Source organism: Labrus mixtus, chromosome 2, assembly GCF_963584025.1.
Source record: "Labrus mixtus chromosome 2, fLabMix1.1, whole genome shotgun sequence".
In the NCBI taxonomy this organism is placed as follows: Eukaryota; Metazoa; Chordata; class Actinopteri; order Labriformes; family Labridae; genus Labrus; species Labrus mixtus.
Genome location: NC_083613.1, coordinates 19,381,366 through 19,401,823, shown reverse-complemented (window position 1 = coordinate 19,401,823; position 20,458 = coordinate 19,381,366). Strand labels below are relative to the sequence as shown.

Here is a 20,458-nt window from a genome sequence, read left to right as displayed (position 1 = left end):
AGAAAATCTGGCCTTTGAATGATTCCTGACCAGCTTGAAGGGTGGAGGGAGGGGGCTATGTAGGCCTAACTGAGGGGGAAATGATAAATAATAGCCAGGCAGGCAACACTGATGAAGTAAAAATGATAAACAGCTGGATATCAAGAATTTAAAGTATGAAGGGAGGGGGCAGCTGTAGGCTGAAAAAAGATGATGTCATGTGAAGATCTGAAGAGCTGACACAGTCAGGAATGCGATAAGGCAAGTGTGTTTCTGCACAACTGACATTCCTCCACCAAAACACAGGCCGGATTAGACTTTGAGGTCCTGTGTAGGCAAGTGTTTCCATTTTGAATGGTAGACTATCTGAAGCTCGGTGGGTGGGTAGGGCTATAAATTCATTCATAGCTTTTCTAAAAAACTCACGGAATTTCCGAGAAGTCACAACGAATCGGATATCCTCCCTGACTAGTTTCAATTTCACGTCCTGATGTACATGTCCCAGTCCTTCCCACTAAACAGTGACGTGATTGTAAAAGCTACAGTAACCTCGGTCATCTCAACAAAATGAAAAGCAGGGAGTGGACTTGGGGGGGTTTGTCCAGCGCCTTAACTTTCACTCTTGTTCTCGCTCCAGGGTTAACCTTTCCGTTAATTTACCTCCAATACCATCAGGAAACACACAATGCTTTTCTGTGAAGTGATTTTTGTTTTGTCTTTGATGACATTTCTACTCGACTTCCACGCGTCGGGCTGTGGTAAGTTTTCAGAAATGTAATTTATCTGTTCGTCTGATCGTTTGCCTTCTGTTGTGCTTCCGGTAGACTTGCTATCAAACACGGTATCATAGGCTATTATTGCGTAGGCTATTTATATTCTTATCGCATGTTTCTTTTTATCAGATGAGGTAAAAATGGACAGTTGTTGCTTTCTGTCATTGTTATCTATTCACGTCTTATCAAACGTTTTCTTTTATTCTTAAATCATTATAGGCTCAAATTAGTTTTCTCATCCCCGTTAACCTGTTGCATAGTTAAGCAATAGCCTAGTTGTGACCGGATGTACATTTTAGACAAAATGTTTAGTGAAAATGATACTGTATTGACTTAAAACATATCTTTTTCTTATAATCTGAATATTTTCTTAGCTTTCTGTCAGCTATGGGGCTCCTTAGTGTTTTTGTGCCCAGGCTTACTTAGCCATTGTTGATGTTGACCTAAAAAACAGAACCTATAGGCATTTATATCAAGTGTGATAGGCTATATTTAGAAATAGGCCTACATTAAAAATGCAATGTAAAACTAAAGCATTTTGAGGCTTGTGCAGGTTTAGCAGGACTGCACTGTGTTTGTTTGCAGATGGATGAGATTGGCTGGAAACACCATGAGTAGACTAAATAGGAAGAGCTATCAGGAAGAAAAAAAACTGGCCTACATTAAAAGACCAGACAGAAACACTGTTATAACAACATAAGTTATGGTTGATAGACACTGAATGGCTTCTTAAATAAATATGAGCAAAATTACAGTTTTGGATTTAGACATTTGTTTTACATTCAGTTCTCAAATCTTCACTCTTCTTGTTTGTGTTACAGTTCTCAACTGTAAAGATAAACCTGTGTTCACTCCATCCCGGCTTGTCGTCAAGTATGGTGACCCAGCGTCTGTGATCTGCAATGCATGTGAGCAAGAATGCCTCAACGAATTATTTAACTTAGAGCATTCTGTGGGAAAGGCAACAATAAACGGAACCACAATTTCCTGGAATATTGATAACTTCACTGAATGGACAGCTCGTCTCCAGTGCTATTACAATAAGGCTGCTGAGAATGTTTCTGATCCTGATGTCCAGTGTTGTACCATCCTGCCCCTAATCTTATACAGTAAGTAAACCTGCTGATGAACTAAATGAACAGAATACTGTTGCTTGTGTGACAATTGTATCATTGAGAAACAAAATAATATGCCTATTAATGTATTCAACCCAAGCTCTCTTTCTGTTTGTCTCCACAGAGCCCCCAGATAAGGTGTCCATCAGCTTTACTAACCACACCGGGCCATTGATAGAGGCTCATCCGTACACTCTGCAGTGTACAGTACATAATGTTGCTCCTGTTGAAAAAGTCAAGGCAATCTTCTACAGAGGACATTCAGTTGTTGGTCAAGTACAGGTTAACAACAGTTATGTGAAAAAACCAATGACTCATTCCTATACTTGGGACGTCGTCCCCCTTAAACGTGAAGATGGTGCTGCGTATTGGTGTGCAGCAGAGCTTGTCCTGGGACCTGAAGGACCACAGCCCCCTCCAGTGGTGATATCTCAAAACATGACTACCACTGTATACTGTGAGTCTGATAACAAAAATCTTCTTTTTCAGTTATGAAAAAAATAGATTTTCATCAATTTCTTGAATAATTATTGAAGCAATGGGTCACATGACTACTTGGTATGCAAAACCAGTTGTTTGTAATCATGACCCAGCATATTTGAATTACCCAACTCTGCATTCACATTTACAAACTGTAGAGTCTTGTCAAGTGTTGTCTAACTTTGATTTGTGGGCAACCATGTTGAATTCTCAAATTTGGCACTGTGGCTGTTGCCATCTTAGTTTTTAAGCAGGAAGTGACCATATTTGAACAAAGGGGTAAGACAGTCATTTCTACACTTATGTTCTAGTTAAGATCGGACATGGTAGCACGTTTTCAATCACAAGCTAAACACGTTGTAGAGAATCATGAATTTTACTAACATTGAATCAGGAAATACCAAATGATCATCTCTCAGTGTTGAAGAAGACATGAAACGAGCAAATGAGACCATAGGTTTATTAAACCTAGTCAGAGGTAGTCTCATTTTTTCATAGAGTTACATTATACACTGACTTCTTTGGTCAATAGAAGAATGCAGGTTTGAGGCACGTCCACATTGGCATTGTGTTTAAGACACTGAGGCTTCATCCTCTTCTTTTGTACAGTCAAATGTTTGTAATACAATAATATGAACATATTTTGTATCGATCCGCAAAATAGCTATTGAATAGATCTGTGTCCGTCAATAAAGGTATTCAGTTAATTGTGAAAAAATATATCAAGCAAATGCCTGAGTAGTGAATAAATCAGGAGAAATAGGAGAAAATGTTGAGGTATCCTCCCACACTGCTCCTTTATAACTCATTGTATATGTGTTTAAATTAATATGTATACATTTTAAAATTGCTCCCATTTTAATCCTATGACGTGTTATGTTTCACCCACATTTTGTTAAAAACAGACGCGCCTAAGCTACAGGTGTCAAAACATCCAGGGTTGATCACCATCAATGAAGGAAACCAGCTAAAACTGGATTGCTCGTCTGATGGAAACCCGAGCCCCTCATACAACTGGACGCTTCCATCGGGTAGCCTTCACCCCTCCTGGAGCAGCATCCTCACTTTTGAATCTGCAGCTGCTGAACATGAGGGCATGTACACCTGTACTGTCAGCAACGGCTATTGGAACTTCACTGAGGAGTTTCATGTGAAAGTCCATGGTGAGTTTTACATTTTTACATGTCCTCTCTTCAGTGATGTGATTGTTAAATGAAATAAATCAGAAATACTGAAAAGCCATGTTACTTTCAGGTGAGAACGTGACAGCAGAAGGTATCATTGCATAGATCATGTTCACACAGTAGCCATTTTCTTCTGACATTCTGCTCAGATTGGTTAATGCTGCATCATGGACGACTGGCATAAATGGTCTAGCTAAACTCTAACATACAAAACAAGTCATATCTGTAAATTGGCTCATTGTGTTACAGTCCTAGCACTCTATTTTCTTCCTTAGTCTAAATGTGTGACAGGTGTCTTAGCATGCCCCTTTGATTTGCTGATCATTAGTGACAAATTAATTCAGCCTACAAGCCACCGACTTCTGACCAATGTCACAACTGTAGTGTTAGACTGTAGAGATGATAAAAAAATAATTGATCTTCTCTTAACTTCACAATCTATTTTACTGAACACTGTGAAGTCTAATACATACAATAGTTACAATTATCAAGATGCTAATTCTGTTAGCCTGTTAATGACAATTTCCATTATGTTTAAGAATCAGGTGTACATCCCTTTCCATCTGCCAGAAAGATCCACCACCCTGGGAAAAATGCACCAGCTGTCAGTAGTCGTTATATTGACTTATTGCTGGGTTCCAGGTTTCTGATTGAATAGATGTTAGAAATCTAAGAAAGCCTCATCATTTCCCAACTTCCAAACCAGGGGGCTTGAAAAATTAATGGATATACAGTATGATAACCCATTAGTATCTATCGAACAACAGCTAAAGTCATTATTCTGACAGTGCATCCTTTTTAAAAATGTTTTAAATATTTCAGGGAAAACTTCACTTTGTAAGGTTGTTAAAAATGTGATACTTTGATACTTTTTGATTCCATGTGTTTTGAAACACTATTATTTTAATCATAGATAGTATCAAAAAGTACCAAAGCTTAAAAAAAAAAGACAGATCTTCAGTCACATTTTAACACACAGCTGCCAAGAGCTGAAGAGAGAGAGTACTGCCATTTCAACAGTGTGCAAGAGTTTTGCTGCAATTTTTAGTCATTAAAAACGAGAAATTTGGGTGCATAGGACTTCTGTGACTGTTGCTGTGGTATGGAAACAGGTTGTTTAAAATCTGATATCGTGGCATCAGTGGAACCTCTGTGTTGTGGCTGTTTTTGTTGAATAACGTTTAATCCCCCCCCCCCCCCCCTTTTTCTTTTTTTACTCATCTCTTCACAGCCAACAACATCGTATACATTATAGTTGGTATTCTATTTGCTGTTGTTCTACTTGTCATCATTGGTGTTATCATATGGACCCTCTACTACAAAAACAAACGAATGGGACAATACGACCTGATTTTGAGCGTTTTCCGCTTTCGCTCACTACATTCTGCCGTGCCCACCGTAGAGTGAAGAGTTGTAAGTCAAGAGGCTCCCCTGTGGCTGAAGCAAACCATGAGCCACAACTTCACCTGTTTGAGCCTGGTGAGCAACCTCTTCTACATCTCCCACTCCCCCTTGTCCTGTTCTCTCTTTGTCATGTATTTAGATCAAATGTCTTTATTTGTCTTCAGACAATTTGTCTATCCTAAGCACTGAATGAAAAGAAAATAACTTGCTCTATTCACACTGAAACTTAACTTTCGGTAAAGCTCAGTTGAAAACTGTGTTCACTGTTTAAGGAGGGATGTACATAGTTTAGAGTATTTTGTGAATTGGTGAGTGAGTGAACATTTCTTAGCTCATATCTTCTGATCCGGTTTATCAGATAACTTATCTGACACAGCAGGGTTATGCTGTCTTTTTATGTTCCAGTCAGACTGAATAATGACATCTCTCTTTCCGTGTCTGTAGTGGTCAGTTCATTTGTTTCTAATAACGATAAAAGACAGGTCACATGATTTTTAACTGCTCTTTTCAGCAGGCCACTATATTTTTTATCAAACATTATTCATATTGGATAAAAGGGCATTGGTGAAAGACTATTTTCAGCTCCAGGGTAATATATATTTGATGTTATTACACCGGCTATGTCTACATTCTCCTAGTATTGGTGTAAACTTTACAGATTTGAGTTTAAGTAACTACTTGTTAGTTTGTTTGTTAATAGTTTGGTAAAATGGAAAGACGCTGTTTGAAGTTAAGATGTTCACTCTTATCACATTAAAACAGGTTTCTTATGTGAACTGATATGAGGTAAACCTCAAGAGTGAAAATGGTTTATAAATACAGATGTTTAGATCCAAAAGAACTTTGTAATATTGTCCACTGCCAAATCTCAATCAATTTCAATATAAAGTGAAAGTGCTGTTATAGAGGACACATTATACCCCTTTTGTACCTTTTCAAACAGTCCCCTGTGGTCTAAATGAAACATCTGTGCTGTGCTTTGGTCAAAATATAACATGAATCAAGCACCAGATGAGGTTTGTGACCCTGTATGAACCAGCTCTCTCAGAGCGCTCGGTTTTGGGGTGTGTGTCTCTTTAAATGCAATGAGCCCTCCCTGAGTTTTCCTAGTAGACATCACTCCTTCACTAGCGAGAATACAAATGGCAGACATAAAGTTTTGTTCTAGGCTGGGGATGGAGTCCATGGTTGGAGATATCAGGGGAGGGAAGGGGATTTATTTTTTCCCAGAATCCCACTTGTGATGTCACAAGTTGAGCAAATTTGAAACAGAGCATTTTTCTCTGTGCTGTAAGACTTATGCAGACTACAAACAAAAGACTGGATGAATTTATTTCACATTTTGTGGGTCAGCTGACACTCAGGTCACCTAAATATGTTCAAAAACACTGAAAAAGTTGATTTTTTAAAATTATTTTTCATAATATGTCAACAGTCACTATACACTTTGTGCTGCTCCTTAATATTCCCACACATGAGTTCATGTGTGGAGGTCTGGGGGAAGACATACAGAACAAATACAGTACCGATCTGCTTTCTTCAGAAATGAGCAATAAGAATCATGAATATATCCTCTTACAAAACCAATAAAACCACTCTTCTTCAAACTGAAGACATTGAAACTTAAGGACCTGGTCAATTTCAAAACTATTCAAATCATGTCCAGAGTTCAAAATAAACAGTTACGGAACAGTATCCAAAGATTTGTTGAGAAAAGGGAAAATAAAGACAACCTCAGAGGTTTATTTATGTACAAAAAACAAGCTGGGAAAACCAATGTGAAACTTCATCACAATAAAGTGGATTAATCTATGGAACAGCTGTAGTGAAGAAATTAAAACATGTAAAAGGATCCTCTGCTTCCTGCTCTGTTGGGTTACAACCACGTTTCTGTCCAACGTAAACGAAACAGATGTAGAACTGAAGAATCAATGAGTAAGATGGAATAATATAAGATGTAAGGTCTGTACTGTCTACCAGCTGATGTGAGTTATATATTCTATTTGTTGTTGTGTTTTGTTGCTTAGCTAGTTAACTGTATTCTATGATTTTATTTTGAAAGCTCAGGTATTGGTGAAGCCTAAAAAGAAAAAGGGGTAGGACTAGTTTTTTTCACTTCATCCTACACCATTTTCCAACATGGGCTTAAAGAAAATACACAACAAAAGGAAGTTCTCATTGTTATTTTCTTTGTCTGTTTGTATATTTTCTTTGCTATTTTTCATATGTTTTTAATAAATATAAAATGTGAAATGAAAGAAAAACGTGTAATGCTATAATTATCAACAACTGTTGTGCATCTTGGCCAATATGAAAGTTCCCATAAACAAAGTGTAACTGTTTGTGATTCTTACTGTTTAGTTTCATCACTCTGAAGGACTTTATTCCTAGAGGTGCAGGAAGTGTATTGTTATTATGTAAAATTATATAAGCTTGATTTTGTGCGTGTGTGTGTGTGTGTGTGTGTGTGTGTGTGTGTGTGTGTGTGTGTGTGTGTGTGTGTGTGTGTTTATACAACACTGTAGTGATGTGCTCGCTTGAAAAAAGTACTAAGCTCCAAAATGTATTGTTTATTTTATTATGTGAATAAGTGAAAACCCTTTGTACAAACAATAGCCTATATTCAGTGTCTTTAAGTGATATTTCATTGCAATTTCAAGTAATTACAATGGCATTGAACTAAAATACAACATTCACTGCTTTCTGTTTCTTAGTTGTGTTAATTCTAAGTATATACGTAGTCACATATTCCTGTCATCCAGAGTGTGATCTTAAATGCCTCATAGCATGTGTGAAGGATTTGTGGCCTTGCTCATTGATTTTGCAGTGTGACAAAATGGAAACCCAAAGCCGCTGCAAGAACTGGAAAAAGTAATTACAGATTTCCTGTTTATGAGATTCTCTATTGCCTGGCTATCTTTACTCCTTCAGAACTCTTGGTTTTGTTTGGTCTTTTACGGGAAACTCCACTGTAAAGATTTTGTCTTGGGTGGAGTGAGTTAATGCATCCCAGAAATGTTTCTCTCCAACTATTTTTCTCCCTTACATACCACCTCTACTCTCCTGCCAAGAAGAAACTTAGAGGTGATAAGTAAAGAGGAGGATAAGATACATTTCTTCAGGATTTGTATTTCAAGAACATTATTAATTATTTTTATGAAAGCTGATAAAAACTGTTACATGATATCAGACTTGTGTTCATGTTGAATTCATTACAGAGTGCATCCATCAAAACATCCATTCATGGATAATGCCAGTAGGGAATACATTTGTGATCAGTCGACTCTTCAATCTCTGGAGACTGGATTGAAAGCATGTCCATTATGTCTGATCTCCTGCAGTAATGTGTGTACAAACTCCTTCAATTGTAAAGGAATGACCACTTTCATTTTATTCGACCAGTCATAGCTTTAATAGAGCTAAATATTTTGATGTGTTTACAACTAGCAGCTTAAAACTGAAAGCAGTCCAGGAAACACCTGTGCATCCTGTACTGGACCTCTTTTCCAGTCCACGAGTAGAGAAAGTACATGAACTCTGTGCTTGAACTCATACACTTGTTTTGTTGTTTGAATTTTGAACTTGAAAAAAAATCTTCTTGGATTTGAGACATCATACATGCCAGCTATAGCAATATCATAATAACAGTGTTTAAACATTCAAACTGAAATTGATAAATGTAGGCTATAATAGGCCTATAAGCAAGGTTAATACTGTAGCCTATATACAAACTTCTCATCAAAATAAATAGTTATTCAGCTTTCTTTAAATTAAGAAAGAGAAACACACCACTATATATGATTATATTACTGTGTCACTATAGTTTCATTGTGTTACAGTTAGCCTACAATTCGAGTTTTTCGTTGTAATGAGACAAATAAATAGCCTAGATGTACGACTCAACTAGCGCTTCTTGATGACGTGCATTGATTGGATTATAGGCGTTTTCTGTAAACAGCTTGTAGCTTCCCTCCCTCGCTAAGAGGATTTGGGAAACTATCAGTTTCTGGCTCGTGTAGCTACTGAAGCCGTCTCGTTTGTAGTTCACGGGGAACAGCAGTGCATTTTTTCCCCCCATCTTCCACTGAACTTTTAACTGGCACTGAAAACCTGAGGAGAACAAGAAGAAGAAGAGCTGGAGGATGAGCACCAAAGCGGGCATCGACTACAGCGTGTGGGATCACATTTATGTGTCAGACGATGAAGATGTTACCAGTCCGTACGTCGACACACCGAGTTTATTCAGAATGAGACATCGGGTCAGCAGTGAAACTTGTTACTAGTTACCAGTAGGCTAGTTACTAGTAGTAGTGACACAGAGCCACAACCTGTGGAAGAAGTTGACCAAGCCCAGGTGTTATGCAGAAATCTGTAACCTTCTGATTCTGTGACCATAAAGGGCCTTTTCACTCTAAATGAAATCTTCTAGCATATACCAAATCAAGTCCTTTTTTTTAACAACAGTTACAACTTGTATACAGTATAGTTACAATTGTAACATGTAACATAAGGTTGCATAATAAAACAATAGTTACAATGTTACAATATTAAAAGAGTTACAATATTACAAAGGTAAAAAAAACACTGTTACAGTTTAAAACAATAGTTAGCGTATATGATAACTGTTACAATATACAAGAAATTTGATATTACAATAGGCTTTACAAAGAAAATGAAAACACAATTTAAAGGACAAATTATATAGCCTTCAAGCATGTATAATTAAATGTCAAGATAGGCTATTCCAAGGCTTAAAGGGAACGTGCAATACATGGCCTAAATGTTTTGGTAATGGTTTTGTAGGGCTTTGATTTTCAATTTTCTCAAGTTCAAGTTATATTATTCTCAAGGTCTACTTACTAGATGCTTCCAGAGCTTACAGTCACATTGCATGGTTGCTTAACCAGCTCTTTCTAGAGCTTTCCACTGCATTTCATGGCAGTCTTTGTCCACTCATGGATGATGACACAGCTGAATCTAGGGCTTTGTAAAAGTTTACCTTAGGGGGTTAGAGCACTTACTAGTTAACTTTTCTGCATTATAATTTCATTGTTAGTATATTTTAAGGAAATAACTTTAGGCTCAATAACAATGTTTGTTGTGTACTTATATTTTAAAAAGATAATTGTGTTACTTGTTCAGACTCTAGAAATAATGCTATCAAACATTCACATATCCACTTTCAATATTCCTCAGGATCAGGGAGAGCCAACATTTTTGGCTCGAGTCCCTTTAAAGTGTCCACATGGGAACTGTTGAAAATGGCTCTGTGGTTTATGACATACCTGCCATAAGCCTGAGAGATGTCATCTGTAAAAAACAAAGATTGTAACAATAGATCACAAGTAATAATGGATCTATTATGATTGAGCAGCAAGGTCAAGCTCCATTAGTATGTCCCTGGTTCTAGAGTTTAGACTCCAGTTCGTGTTGTAGTCTTAAGAATACCTCTGATTTCCCTTATCTGTTTTTTTCCTGATTTTAATAAAAATCTTATGTCTGTAAGGAATCAAAGTTTGCTGAGTGAGATGTGGGAAAGGCAGAATAATTCAATTGGCTAATATGTTTGATTTTCTAAAGGCCTACTGTCGCATGAGGTTTACCATCATTGTTCTTTTTAACTAATGCATGCGGGCGCCTGAACATGTATGGGTTCTTGATGACCACATGCAGCTGAAAAAGTCATTATAACAGATGCTCTTGTATTTATTTTGTTATTATTCTATTAACTAGTTCCCATGATATTTGAGATTCTTGTCCTACATCAGGTCCTGATTAATTAATGATATTCAAATAAAAAGAACAAAGCCGGACCAATATGGGATTTGGTTATGAGTTTTGTTAAGCATGGGGTCAGAGTTTAAGTTTCTCTGCTGAACAAAGTTCATTATGAGACAGTATCTAAATCATGTCTAGCACTTCTCTTTATTTTATGTTCTGCAAAAAAGTTCAGAATCAGCATATATTGTAACAAAAATGACGATACCAATATTTCCCTGATTGGTCAACATCAGCTATTCTAACCGCTTACCAATAGGCTATACTGGTCTGGCTCCTGAGAAAGTCCTACCATCAAAAAAAAGAAGCATATAAGTTCTTTGTTGTATTAAGTCTGTTTTTCTCTTTTGCGCATCTTTTAAATTTGTGTTTTCCCTCCAACATCCTCTTCTCAACTCGTCTCGTATTTGTTTTATCGATATAACTTCTAATGTTGGTCTTTATATTTATTTTCATTTCTTAACTTCTTTGCACTCTCCACAACAGTCCAGGAAGGAGAAAATGGCTGAGTTTCAGCAGAGAGGGGAAGACCTGGAGTTTAACTTTGCAGAATGCAAGACCCTTATAAATGAAGTCCAGGGACATCTTAAAAAGCTGGAAGAAGAAAAGCAGGAGGGCGAGGAGGACGAGGAGAGAGAGGTTGAGTTGAAAAGGGTCCAGGCTGAGCTGAAAAAACTGAAAAAAGATGAAAAGTCATATGAAAAATCCATCGAAGAATACCGACGAGAAGAAAAGAAACTGCCTTGGAATGTGGACACTCTCAGTAAAGAAGGATTCAGCAAAGTAAGCCAGGGTCATCAAGGTCACAATATTTAGTGTCACTTTACTTGTAAGCATGCTGATTTATCTGTTTGTGTTTTGAAATCTTGTTCACCAGAGTGTTCTCAACATCAAGCCTGTGACTGAGGAGCAGACTGGGGAGGAAAAGGTGGAGAAGCACAAGACTTTTGTGGAGAAGTATTCAAAGGAAATCAAACACTTTGGTAAGCTTTTGTCTTGATATGACGGAGTGTGTTTGTTGTCTTTACTGCTCCCTTTTATTGTTTCTTTCTCTCAAATGTAACTCCCCTTTGACCCACTACTCTGTGTGGTATTTTAATCCATGTGCAGCACCGAACAGGCTCAGTAGACAAGTGGGTGTTCAAACCTTTACATTTTATATATACAGTATCTCACAAAAGTGAGTACACCCCTCACATTTCTGTAAATATTGTATTATATCTTTTCATGGGACAACACTGAAGAAATGACACTTTGATACAATGTGAAGTATAGTGAGTGTACAGCTTGTATAACAGTGTAAATTTGCTGTCCCCTCAAAATAACTCAACACACAGCCATTAATGTCTAAACCGCTGGCAACAAAAGTGAGTACACCCCTAAGTGAAAATGTCCAAATTGGGCCCAATAAGCCATTTTCCCTCCCCAGTGGCATGTGACTCGTTAGTTTTACAAGGTCTCAGTTCTGAATGGGGAGCAGGTCACTTTTCAAGGGAGACCTGCACAAGAGAGCTACACAAGCAGGGTTATAGAAAAACACAAACTATAAAAAAAGACGTTTACAACCGTCTGTTATGCTCCACCATAAGGCGGCCCTGTGGGGCTGACAACAAATCACAAATTTACCCAATAAAACATCTTAACAAAGTCAAAACTAAGGGGTTTGTTATAAACAGACAAACTAAATCATTAAACGAAGGCAAGGCAAGTTTATTTATATAGCACATTTCAACAACAAGGCAATTCAAAGTGCTTCACACAAGACATCAAAAGCATCATGACAGAGGAAAGAAAATAAACATTAAAATAGAAAATTAAAACAATCACTGAAATTATTAAATCTGAAAATATGTTCAAATAAAAATAATTCAAATGAAATTAATTGAAATAAATAAAGTAAAAATATAAAAAGAGTTAAAAGTTACAGTGCAGAGTTAAAGTTTAAAATCTTATTAAAGTTGTTTAATGAAAGGCAGCTGTAAACAGGTGTGTCTTTAACCTCGATTTAAAAGAGCTGAGAGTTTCAGCACACCTGCAGTTTTCTTGGAGTTTGTTCCAGATATAGGGAGCATAGAAACTGAACGCTGCTTCTCCGTGTTTGGTTCTGACTCTGGGGACAGAGAGCAGACCTGTCCCAGACGACCTGAGCGGTCTGGATGGTTCGTAATTAATCAGGAGGTCACTAATGTATTTTGGCCCTAAACCATTAAGCGCTTTATAAACCAGCAGCAGGATTTTAAAGTCTATTCTCTGACAGACTGGGAGCCAGTGTAAAGACCTCAGAACTGGACTGATGTGATCCATTTTCTTGGTTTTGGTGAGGACTCTAGCAGCAGCGTTCTGGATCAGCTGCAGTTGTCTGACTGATTTTTTAGGCAGACCTGTAAAGACACTGTTACAGTAATCAAGACGACTGAAGATAAAAGCATGGACAAGTTTTTCCAGGTCCTGCTGGGACATAAGTCCTCTAATTCTTGATATGTTCTTCAGGTGATAGTAGGCTGATTTTGTAATTGTCTTAATGTGGCTTTTAAAATTGAGGTCTGAGTCCATCACTACGCCCAGATTTCTTGCCTGGTCTGTGGTTTTAAGTCTTACTGACTGAAGCTGATTGCTGACTCGTAGTCGCTCCTCCTTTGCTCCAAAAACAACAACCTCAGTTTTGTCTTTGTTTAGCTGGAGAAAAGTTTTGCACATCCACTCATTGATTTGCTCTATGCATTTACCCAGTGCTTTTATGGGACCATGGTTGCCTGGCGACATTGTAATATATATTTGTGTGTCATCTGTGTCATTTGTTTGCTCAGATTTGAAGTTACCTATAGACACGAAGAAGTCCCTGTCCTTTAAGTAGGATTCAAACCAGTTTTGTACTGTGCCAGAAACTCCCACCAAGTTTTCCAGTCGGTCGAGTAATATATTGTGGTCAACTGTGTCGAACGCAGCACTGAGATCAAGTAAAACTAAGACTGAGGTTCTGCCACTGTCTGTGTTTAAACAGATGTCATTAAACACTTTAACAAGAGCTGTCTCTGTGCTGTGATTTTGTCTAAAACCTGACTGGAAGACATCGAAACAGTCGCTCAATGTCAAGAAGTTATTTAACTGTTGAAAAACAGCTTTTTCGATTATTTTACTTAAAAAGGGAAGATTTGATATCGGCCTGTAATTGTTCATTATTGACTTGTCTAAATTGTTCTTTTTTAATAGTGGCTTGATGACTGCTGTTTTCAGGGCCTGTGGGAAGACACCTGAGAGAAGAGACAGGTTTACAATTTGTAACAGATCTGGAGCCATGACTTGGGTAACTTTTTTGAAAAAACCTGTTTGCAGAATATCAAGACAGCAGGAGGAGGAATTTAATTGTTGTATAATGTCCTCCAGGTTTTTAAGGTTGATTTGATTAAATTGTGTCATGGTGCTTAAGTTGGTTTTGAATGGACACAGCATATCCTGATCCTGATGATGAGTTACTGACAGTTTGTCTGGATTTTTTCAGTAAAGAAGGTGGAACATTTATTACAGGCCCTAGAATGAAATTCAGATGCTATTGACACAGGAGGGTTTGTTAGGCTGTCGACAGTAGCAAACAGGGCACGAGCATTATTATTGTTTCTGGTGATGATGTCAGAGGAGAAAGATTGCCTTGCATTCCTCAGTTGTGAATTATAAATGTGAAGTCTCTCTTTGTAGATGTCATAATGAATCTGGAGATTAGTTTTACGCCACTTGCGTTCAGCTTTTCGACAATCTCTTTTTCCGTTTCTTACCAGTGTTGAATTTCAGAGAGACAACCTTCACCTTAGTGGGAAACGAAGATCAACTCAAATACTAATTTAAATGAACACAACAAAACACAGTTTCTGGCTGAGCAGTCCCTACTCCAAAAGCCTCGCTCCTCCTGAACCAGCACTGAGACCAGGCGCTCCACTTATAGTGTTCAGTAGCTTCATCTGGGCAGAGCTGAAGACTACAGGAGGGGAGGAGAGACAAACACTACAGGGAAACATACAGCCGTAACACCGTCACACACTAAAGCGAAGTGAACCCAAGAACCCAGTTATCATGCAAATAAGTGCAAGGACGGAAATCTAAACAGCTCCATTCCACTTTTAGAAATAGCTTTCATTAAAAAAACAAAGAGTCGAATAAAAATAGTACTATTTCTAAATAGTTTCAATTGACGTAAATGAAATGTTTCTAATTTATAAATATTTTAAAGAGATCAAACATCTCAGTTGCCCTTTGTGCAAAAAATGACACTCCATCCAGACTATCACTAAATAAAAGTATTCCCAGTTACATTCAAATAGCATAATAAACAAATGTAGACAGGGCTTGTGCCTAACCCAGTCGTTCCACCAACACCCCCCTGTGTATTTAGTGGTCATTGGTTGATAGCTCTTGGTTAGTGCAGCACAGCCTAATAAGAGACTTTGGTACGTACATACTGACTAATTTAATCTTTGAATGTAATAATGAGAGGGAATGTCAGGGTTAAAATGGTTGAAGATGATGGTTTTTTATTTCTACGTCATGTGTTGCCTTCAAGTGCAGTGCTTTATATATGTATGTGTGAGAACTGGAGATGGACGGATGCAGCCATGCTACGCTTTTGGCCCTTCTTTGTATGTGAGCTACAAAAACTGCAGGGCCACAAACTCAGCAAACACTGATTAACATCCGGTGGCTTTTAAAACTTCGAGCTCTCTTTCCTTTCACAAACCAGAGCACCACAAACACTCGCTGATATTCATAGTTTTAGTTTCGCATGTGAGCAATTAGAGGACAAGAAGTCAGTATGTGTTATCCAGTCTGTTTACTCCTCTTCATGAATAAATATTATTGTTTCATAGTCTGTCAAAAAATAGCAAAGCAAGGTCAAATATTTTTTAATACTCCAACATAAATCTACCTTTTTGCTGTAGTTTGTCCAACTGCTTGATTGTGGTATTTCTTTAATATGTTATTGTTGCAATACCACGTTATTCAGAGAGTGACATTCATTACAAGAGTTTATTTCTTTTATGTCATTTTTATTTGATATCAGGCAAAATGTTCTCATACTTGTGTTATTTATACATATTTATACATATATTGACATGTTCTCAGTATTTATTTGCTCTTTTTACCCTGTCAATGCCAAAACAAACAAACTGTAAAACTTTCTCATCTGAAACTAAATGAAGCTCTTCCTAAACATTTCAAGCTTCAAAGTTCATTAGTCACGTTATTCTTCCTTTGATACAAGCTGTGGCACAATTTTTAGAAACAGAGAGTTTAACAGAAGAGAGTCTGAGCTTCACTGTCATTGACCCATCACTAATAAATTATTAAGGTATTAATAAATCTGTAACTCTAGTAACAACAAATAGGTTAGTTGTGACGTACGCTGATTTTCTAAAATAGAGACTCTACTTTGTAAACATTGCTCTAATATAATGTTGAGGTACTCAAAAAGGCAGTTTAAAAAAAGAAAAGTTAAAATGAAAGAAGCTTAAGTCACATTACAATGTTTTCCATTCAAAGGTTATTACACACTCAAGGTCCAGATAAAAGACAACATGATTCATAGTAATCAACAAAGCACATCATTTTTTTTCATAATTTATATACAGGAAAAAAAAGGGATCAGTATCGTACCGTGACTCTTCAATGTTGAATTGGCACTACAGCCAGTTATTATAAATGTGTTCAGATTTGTTTGTTCAAACAGCCATTATGCAGAATACTGTGTGTTATGTGAATTTAATCTGGCATCAGAACCAATGTCTCCATAACTGTCTGGGACTGATAACGGACTGTTCTGTATCTGATGTTGGACAGAACCAAGATGATTTAATTCTCAGAGGCACCAGGAGGGCAAATCATTTCATACACAAGATTACTCGAGACAGCTTGGAGAGTATTGACTCAGGCAGTCACAAACATCTCACACATCTGCACTGCATCATCTTGTTTTTTTTTAATCATCATTATGAGCTGCTTGTAGTGTCTGCAGGCTTCCTTTCTTAATTTGGCCATAAGTTTCCAGTTTTCAAAGGTGTACAATAATGCTCTAAACAGAGACATCTTCACGACATCCAAACACAAACTAAACCTTCAAGCAAGGGTGTTTGCTTTATGCAAACATCTTGCAACATTTCCTGTAAAGATCATCATTGGTTAGTTTTTCTGTAATAAGATGACCAAGATAACTTTGAGTTTAAGTATTAATAAACTTAAAAAATGCTTGGATTTGAATTTGAATGGAGCTGCATTTGATTATGGCTTTAAGTTGGATGTGCTTGTGTTGTGCACCAGGTATGTTGCATCGCTGGGACGACAGTCAGAAGTATCTGTCAGATAACCCACATCTGGTGTGTGAAGAAACTGCTAATTGCCTTGTTGTCATCTGTATTGATTATGAGATTGATGAGGTGAGTGCTGTAAGAAAAGTTTGTACATGTAAAGTAAAAAAACAACATCACATGAAGCCATCTAAAGAATCTTTGTACTTGCAGAAACATGCTCTGATGGAGCAGGTGGCCCACCAGGCCATAGTCATGCAGTTCATCTTGGATTTGGCTCGGACGCTAAAAGTCGACCCAAGAGGATGCTTCAGAGACTTCTTCTCGAAGATCAAGGTTGCAAAACATACTCACTTACACCTGTAGCCATGTTGTATTTTTTTGTATATTTGTGGGGTTTTTGTAGTTAAACTAAACGTTCCTTTTTTGTCAGACTGCGGACAAGCAATACCTGGACATGTTCGACCATGAACTGGAGTTGTTGAAGAAAAGGATCCGCAGCTGTGCACAGAGTCGTATGGAGAGCGCTATGAAGGAGCTAGAGGAAGAGGAGAAGCAGAAGAGACTGGGCCCAGGTGGTTTAGACCCTGTAGAGGTTTATGAAACACTGCCAAAGGTAAACCATTTACACACACACACATGCAAGCAAACACTGAGGTCCTGTTATAGACAGTGATTTACAAAGAATGGAATGTCTGTCCTGGGACATCCAATATTAAATTGTCATATTTTTAAAACAGGTTTGGTTACTTCTTTTTCATCTGTAACATGTGTTTGTATTACTGTAGTTGTCAATGGTTATAATTTCAATACAAACAAATAATTGTGATTAATATATTAAGTCAAATTTAAGAATAAGATCATGACAAACCACAAAAGATCTATCGATCTATCTATCTATCTATCTATCTATCTATCTATCTATCTATCGATCGTGAATGTGGCTTTCTTTGTAGATTAAACTGCTTGTTACGAGGAATGTACTTTACATTATGTTTTTATTTTGACAGTTGAGTCTGGTGAGAGAGGCTGCCATTTTTCACAGATTTGAAAACAGTAGTTTTGGAAGTAAATATTTGTGCAGTCTATCGATATGAACCATGCTGCCATTTGGATAATCAGAGGAGTCAATACACAGCTTAGCAGAATTGACTCCTGCAGTCAGGCATGAGCTCACTGTGCAAGGTAAACAGCATTTACACATAGCTCTTCGTTGAGCTTTGTTATGAGATTGCTTAAAGTTTCAATTGATTTCACAGACATGAAGCATTTTGATTTAATGACATAAAGTCCACTTTTCCACTAAGGACACTTGTTTTTGGGTCGAAGTGATCATAAACTGATGTGATTGTCATTTAATTTTTGGGGTTTTTTTTAGATTTAAGTGCTGACTCAGCATCTCATAAGCACTTTGGTGTGTTTCATTTCACAGGAAATACAGAGGAGCTTTGATGAGAAGAACATTCAGATGCTGCAGGAGGCTATAAACAAACTAGACCCTGTGGTGAGTGTGATTGCAGCTGAGTCTCATCCTAAAACAAAAAGTAAATGTAAATGCTGGTCAATAAAATCAACCTAAAGAGAACCAGAAATAGTTTGATTGGCTCAAAATTCAACCAACTTGTAAGCTTGTTGATGCACTCATTCTGTCTTGAACAGACGTTACTGTGTTTTCTTTCTTTCTACAGGAAGGAAAGTACCATCTGACGAGGTGCATTAAGTCTGGACTGTGGGTGCCTGAATCAGAAGAGGGCAATGATGAAGATGATGAAGACGATGAAGACGATGAAGATGAAGATGATTAATCAGAGAAGGAGGAACATACATGAGTTGTGATAAAGAAGTGGGATAATTCAATACACCTGTTTTTTGCTTTTATTTTGACCGACGTGACCTTTGAAAGTCAATACTGCTTGGTAGTTGACTGAGCATGTTGAAGTTATTAAATTATTTATTGAAATAAACGAGTACAAGGCACAAACAATGCCAAAACAAGCATGTTTATACTTTATACATTTAAAAAAAAGCAATATTTTTTCCTTTAACTAGAAGTTCTGTCACAAGAAGCTGATTTCATACAAATCCACAATACAACACTTGACTCCTTTAACTCAGATTAAGCTACTGGGCAAGATCTGATGGACGATATTGCACCTCTAAAGTATAACTTTTAAGATACAAAAAAGGTCAATGATTCATATTTTAGCTGACAAAGTTAAATATTAATTCATGATTATGTGCTGATCAAATCAGCTGCCTGCTCTTGTTGTTCTACTGTAGCCAACAGTGCCCTCTTCAGGCTGTTTGGTGAATGACAGCCCATAAATTACATCAGAAGTCTGTATGGTGAACAACAATCCATCTACTTATCTCATATAAAATGTTGTGGTTGATGGAATTTAAGACCACTGGCAGGCTATTTAAAATTCAATATGAGCTGGTATTAGTTATCCTCAAACTGAGTGTTGTATTCCCAAACAAAGTGGGCCAACACTCTGAGTTTGAATCCTCAAGTCCTGAAGTCTTTGCGGCTCCTGCAGACTTTACAAGGACCTTCTTAAGAAACCTGAATGCTGATGATTTTCAAAACCCACCACAGTCTATCCAGTCTGCAAGTGGCCTCAAAGTTAGGTTCTGCAGACCTCCAGAGAAAACCTAAAGTTCATGCAATATGGATGGGATGTTGCAGTTTTTTTAAACTTGTGTGTGTGTGTAAATAAAGTCCAGTACAACCAAATAAAACAGAAAAGCATTTATGAACTGCTGCATGTTAGGAATGTGGGACAGAAAATTAAAATGGTCTTAAAATATTATATTAATTTTTTTTTTTAAACTATACGGTCGTCAATTAATATAGATTGAACTCCAAAATGTAGATTAAAATGCATTTGAAGATAAATCCAGATAAAGGTGATTTATTGCTGCTTTGTTGTAAAATTGTTGTAATAACATAATATTGGTAATGAAATATAGAAATAGGCAATATATGAGTAATATAACAATATACAGAAACTATTGTCAGAGTACTTTTTGTGGAGTTTTTAACATCCACAATAAATCAGTCTTAGTTTGTGTTTAATTTATGAACTTTTCCACTGTAGTTGCTGTGAATCCTGCCTGGTGTTCTGCCTTACTGCTGCTCTCAATCGCTCTCACTTATATAATTAATTGCTGGGTTGCTTTCTTTCCCTCTCTCTCTCTCTCTCTCTCTCTCTCTCCTTTATAATTAATTGGTGGGTTTGATTTAGTGGTTATGTGCAGGATTTCTGAGGCAAAGCTTCTTTGTGCAGTCACTTTTGTAAATAGAAAACAATCAGCACAGGCCTGGGGCATAAATCAAATCTCGATAATGCTTATAAAAGCCGATGGGAGTGGAACAGAGAGGCCCCACAGCGCCATGCAGAACTGCTCGAGTGTGTTTATTTCCATGTATCTAGAGATGTGTGGTCTTTTTT

At 37.3% G+C, this 20,458-nt stretch overlaps 2 protein-coding genes across 4 annotated transcripts; both read left to right on the top strand.

Moving 5' to 3' along the window:
- Nucleotides 1-498: 498 nt before the first annotated feature.
- LOC132987736 (vascular cell adhesion protein 1-like) lies at nucleotides 499-7,636 on the top strand. Of its 3 annotated transcripts, XM_061054695.1 has the most exons (6): nucleotides 501-737; nucleotides 1,574-1,861; nucleotides 1,992-2,324; nucleotides 3,253-3,510; nucleotides 4,763-4,944; nucleotides 5,119-7,636. In XM_061054695.1, the coding sequence occupies exons 1-5, from the start codon at nucleotides 665-667 to the stop codon at nucleotides 4,936-4,938; spliced, it is 1,128 nt and encodes a 375-aa protein (XP_060910678.1). In that variant the 5' UTR covers nucleotides 501-664; the 3' UTR covers nucleotides 4,939-4,944; nucleotides 5,119-7,636. The 3 variants fall into 3 exon arrangements, with proteins under 3 accessions (XP_060910679.1, XP_060910678.1, XP_060910677.1); XM_061054696.1 differs by lacking the exons at nucleotides 4,763-4,944; nucleotides 5,119-7,636 and adding an exon at nucleotides 3,602-4,265 and having other exon boundaries at nucleotides 499-737; XM_061054694.1 differs by having other exon boundaries at nucleotides 4,763-7,636.
- Nucleotides 7,637-8,876: 1,240 nt separating this feature from the next.
- Nucleotides 8,877-19,830, top strand: cdc37 (cell division cycle 37 homolog (S. cerevisiae)). The gene is made up of 8 exons (XM_061054691.1): nucleotides 8,877-9,194; nucleotides 11,200-11,496; nucleotides 11,591-11,696; nucleotides 17,017-17,132; nucleotides 17,217-17,339; nucleotides 17,437-17,619; nucleotides 18,436-18,507; nucleotides 18,692-19,830. The coding sequence occupies exons 1-8, from the start codon at nucleotides 9,078-9,080 to the stop codon at nucleotides 18,806-18,808; spliced, it is 1,131 nt and encodes a 376-aa protein (XP_060910674.1). The 5' UTR covers nucleotides 8,877-9,077; the 3' UTR covers nucleotides 18,809-19,830.
- Nucleotides 19,831-20,458: the final 628 nt, after the last annotated feature.